This window comes from Perca flavescens, chromosome 6, assembly GCF_004354835.1.
Source record: "Perca flavescens isolate YP-PL-M2 chromosome 6, PFLA_1.0, whole genome shotgun sequence".
Classification (NCBI taxonomy): Eukaryota; Metazoa; Chordata; class Actinopteri; order Perciformes; family Percidae; genus Perca; species Perca flavescens.
In genome coordinates this window covers 14,056,850-14,061,859 of record NC_041336.1, presented here as the reverse complement: position 1 = coordinate 14,061,859, position 5,010 = coordinate 14,056,850, and the positions used below count along the sequence as shown (strand labels likewise).

Here is a 5,010-nt window from a genome sequence, read left to right as displayed (position 1 = left end):
TTTGGATCTTAATGAAGACAAAAGACCATTTCTTGTATATATGTTTTATGTAAGTAATAAAATATTACTATAACATAAATATAAATGTGACTTTGCAGTCTACATTTAGCAATCAACATACAACCAATGTAGTAAACAAAAAGAAAAACATATTGAAATCCACTGCAACATAACCATTAACAGAGCTAAACAAAAAGCTCCAAACACGTTTAAGAAATAAATATATATATATAAATGGTCAGATTCATAAATGAAATCATATTAAAATATCTTCTTGGAATTAGTAAGTGTACAAAACTGCCCGGAAAGAAACAAAAACAAAACAATATCTCAGGACAAATACAAGTTTACATATTGGACATATTTACATATTGGAAATAATCCTGGCAACGTTTTCTCTAAAATCTTTTTTTCCACTATTATTCTTTTTTCTTGAAAAAAAAAATGTTTCCCCTCATCTGTATTGGATAGCACTGCTGTAAGCTTTTTGACTGGTCAAACATTGAGAAATGACACACAACGCATGACATTTTCAGATTTCCTATCAGGTCAGAAAAAAATAAATATAGGCTATCTAAAGTTAAGTCCCTCCCTTCATCGCTTCTCTTTAAGGTATGATTATTTTCTTTTCTCCGAATCCAGCGTTTTAATATAATACAGTGGATTTATGGGACAAAGGAAACACGGTGTGGTTGTAACCAGATTGAAACATCTAAAAACACAGAGGAACAAAAAAAAAAAATCATGTACAGGCGTGATATTCCGACATGGGGCACTGAAGTTACCTGAGTTATTATTACTTTTCATTTCGTATTTGACCAATCTCTCTTGAAATGTTTGGAATACAACAGGATTAACAGGCAGTGAGCAGTGTGAGCTGACAGCGCTCTGTGGTGATAACCAGGAACCTGTAAACATGGGATTTATATTATGTTTAAGCCTGTGGAGGTCAGCTCCACTCACAATTGTATTAACAAATCTAAAATTGCAATAATAATTTCCAACGAAAGAATAAGTGCTCCATGCAAAGAAAACAATAATTTGAAAACAATCAAACCCCACCCCCTAAATAAAATAAAATGTGTTTTTAGAATTACCTCCTTTTAGCGTCTGGTGCTGTTTGCAAATTTCGACGAAGTCAGCTGCAAAGCTTAAATTTTTTTTTTAAGGCATGCAGTCAGAACTTGAACGTCCTGTTGCACTGGACGTTTTTCTGAAACGTGTTTGACCTTAATTATGAGTGTTTTCATGGGTGCCATATTTTCCATCACTTTTCCACCATCAACTCCCACTGAGTAAACAGAAACATTAGAGGCTGCTCTGATGAGTTACAGTACCTATAGCAAATAATGAGAGAAATCATAGACAAGTCTGCAGAAAGAGAGACACTGAAGTTAAAGTATTTCCAAACCAAAACATCACACTCAATATAACAAAGAAAGTATACACTAATATTCAGAAATCTGGTTAATCAGTTTAAGTCTGCAAAAGCAAAAAATGTCCATTCGGTGTAGGCTATTCATCTCCAGTGTTGATCATTTTTCAGGCAACCAGCTCATTCTGGTGAGCGCCAACAGTTCATGGTACAGATGGCCTCAGTTGCCACATTTAATTACTCCCCATTTGAAACAGCCATGGCATAACAAATTAACTTTATATGCCTTCTCCTCCATATAATTTTGGTAAATAAAGATCTTTGTTTCACTTTAAATGCGCACGGAATCAGTAATAGCGAATTTTTTTTTTTTGTCTTTTTTTTGTCTTGATTTTTTTTTTTTTCTTAACATGTTCACTCTTGCCATCTATTTGTTGGACATGACGATCTCCGAATACTAAGGGCAAAACTCATCTGTTCAACTTTTCCATGTCTCTTTTCTCTCAGGAAAACAAAAGCCAAACTTAAATACTGTAAACTCCATAGTCCCTTTCCCTTTTCTATCCCCCCGCGGAAATGCTCGGATTGTTCATGAAAACAGTCACTGTACAGGACTCTGTAGTGTGCGGTGTAGAGGAGGGGTCTCTGCTTGGGAATATACGTCCTCCATATTCGGATGAGGGACCCCAATTGGTGTCATTCTCTTTTCTTTTTGTCTTCTGTTGCAAAACCAAACACGGACAACCTCTTTTTCCAACTGCAGAGTGTTGGCTAAACTGCTGATTTCATGAGCAGACGGCTTTGGGCATTTTAAGAAATGATTTTCCAGCGCCCCTTTCACCCCCACTTCAATGGAGGTCCTCTTCTTTCGTTTCCTGCCCTGCGCAGCAATCTTGTCCAAATTGGTGGGACTGCCCGTGTTTGAGTCTGTCTCCTCCAGCCACTTGTTTAGGAGCGGCTTAAGTTTGCACATGTTCTTGAAGCTGAGCTGCAGCGCCTCAAACCTGCAGATTGTGGTCTGAGAAAAGACGTTTCCATACAGAGTGCCTAAGGCCAAGCCCACGTCCGCCTGCGTAAAGCCCAGTTTGATCCGCCGCTGCTTGAACTGCTTGGCGAACTGCTCCAGGTCGTCGGAGCTGGGCGCGTCCTCGTCCGAGTGATCCTGGTGGTGGCTGAACGCCTGCTGGGGCGACTCCATCTGGTTGTCGTGGCTGCCCGAATCGTCGTGGAGCGGGTCCCGCATGCCATGGTGCAGGGAGCCGGGCTGGGGACTCAGCATTGCGTTGAGGTTTGTGTATCCAGGCTGCGAATAGACCAGTGGCTGGTGGCCGTTGGATGCTGGGGACAGCGAGGATAAGTGGTGCGTCGTGGTAGGCGCCCAAGAGCCATGGTGGCTACTCTGCGTCTGCTGGTGCACCAGGTGAGATCTGTGATGGAAGCCGCTGCTCAGGTCCTCCCGAGTCGCCTGCACGCTGGCTTTGTGCTCCTGCTGTCCGATGTGGGTGCCGCTGGACCAGTCGGTGTTGGAGGTGGGCAGCCACTGGTGGTGCGTCAGGCTCATCGGGTGTCCCGTGTTGGTAGCCGCGAGCCCTTGCAAGTACTCGTGGTGCATCATTTTCTGCACCTCTCTGTAAGTCGTCCCCTGATGCATCCTATCCGAATCCGGATGCATGAGCGGGTTAGACGGTAAGGAGTTATTCCTCGGAATATACTGAGCTGTTGTCGCCATGGCTCCTACTTCGAAAACTGACGAGCACTTCGGAGGTCTCCAGGCTTTAGAGCCCAAACGCAACAACCTGCTCTGGGAGGTCTTGGGGAAGAGCGAAGACACGCCTCCCTTCCGCTTGTATTGGCTCCTCTCCGATTCAAGCCCACTAGGGACATATTCAATAGGCGCAGGGTTTCAGAGCATGGTAGAGCGCATTTTTCGCACAGCATGGATAGAGCTCCGATCTTACATATGTTATAGAAAAACACATGTTCTATCTATTAAATGTCTCTTTGAGTTTTTAACAGTACTCATCTCATTTCGTGTACCTGCGCACAGATAGCTTCCCGTCTGTCACATTTTTTTTTTTAATTCCAATTCTTTATCTCCAAAGAAGGTGAACAGGGCTGCAGTAGCGGGGTATGATGAGGTTTCCCTGGGTTTAGATCGGTTGTTTTGCAAATAACCACGTGGGGGAGTACGGAGATCTTTTTGAAGGGTTGCCCCCCCCCTTCCAACATACACACATGCACTTACAAACACGCGCCCGTGCACCTTCATAATAGGTCACTGATGATTATAGCGCTCCTCATTTTAAATAGATTATAAGGCGCGATGCTCCAGCTCTGCAGCCACCCACACCACGAGAGGCGTGTAAATAAGCGCTATGTGATGTGTCTGTGAATGCTGCCGTAAACGTGTGACAAATTTGAAAGCATTTGCTTTATTTCAAAGCCTCCGCGTATGTCATTTATTTGTATTGTCTCGGTAATTTTCAATGTTGTATGATCTCATCATCACCACCCACTTAGTTATGATAGGCCAAGATATGCTCTCTCTCTGTCTCTCTCTCCACACACACACACACACACACACACACACACACACACACACACACACACACACACGTGTATTGCAGGTGACTATTAGCCGATACACAATTTATTCTCATCATTCAGTATCTTATTTTGAAAAGCCGAACGCAACGGTAATGGAGGTTACACATGTAATAATCATTCATAATTTATCACAAAACAGTCTAATTTAATTTTTTACATGACATTGTATCCTCACTGCCTAGCTGCTGAAGTTGTTCTGGATTTTCCCTGGAAATTTGGATTCAACCGATTCAAAATAAAAAAAGGCTATATATTTTTTATATCATTTACCTCTCGAAGCATTTTACTAAGCAGCAACTTGGAGAGAGAAACCTTGTGTTTCCTCCTCCTGGCTCCTTCCTCACTACCTCTCCCGGTTGATCTGATTATTTTTCCCTTCACGTTTTGTCCCAATAGCAAATTACCAATTCTATGAATTGCAAAGCAGCCTCAGAGACGCTGAGGGGTAGAAAGAGAGGGGGGGGAGGGAGATGCGAAGATTGAAAGGGATCTTTGCAAACACAATCACGTTCTTAAATGGAAATGCGGGGCTTTAAACAAATCTTACATCTCTCCCGTTCCATTCGCCTAAAACTCTGCAATCAGGCACATGTTCCACTCCTTCTAAAACAGGAGCTTTTGGGGAGCTTTTTCAGGCGCAACAGTCCCATTTTAATCATTTACCTGAAAGCAATGTTTTGCCTTTTATCTCTGCGCGTGTTTGTTTGTTGTCATCTTCCCCATGCGACTATTCTCTGTCTATTTACGGACGACTCAACTCTAGTGTTCATTTTAATCCGGGACTACATGACTAAAAGGTAAGTTGTCTCCTTTCTGCTGGGAGCGCGTCCTTGCTGCGTTAACAATGTAGCGAGAGAGTGTGTGTGTGTGTGTGTGTGTGTGTGTGTGTGTGTGTGTGTGTGTGTGTGGAAAATGTTGTCGGGGTCACAGGTGCTCGTCATCATCTCTTGAAAGGCGTGGTTTTTGTCCCATCCTTTATATATTTATGTGAGATGAGTGGGAGACAATCCGCGCGAGTTACCTGCGTG

At 42.8% G+C, this 5,010-nt stretch overlaps 1 protein-coding gene across 1 annotated transcript; it reads right to left on the bottom strand.

Moving 5' to 3' along the window:
- Positions 1-245: 245 nt before the first annotated feature.
- pou3f1 (POU class 3 homeobox 1) lies at positions 246-3,105 on the bottom strand. The gene has a single exon (XM_028580714.1). It carries the CDS (start codon positions 3,102-3,104, stop codon positions 1,977-1,979), a length of 1,128 nt encoding a protein of 375 aa, XP_028436515.1. The 5' UTR covers position 3,105; the 3' UTR covers positions 246-1,976.
- Positions 3,106-5,010: the final 1,905 nt, after the last annotated feature.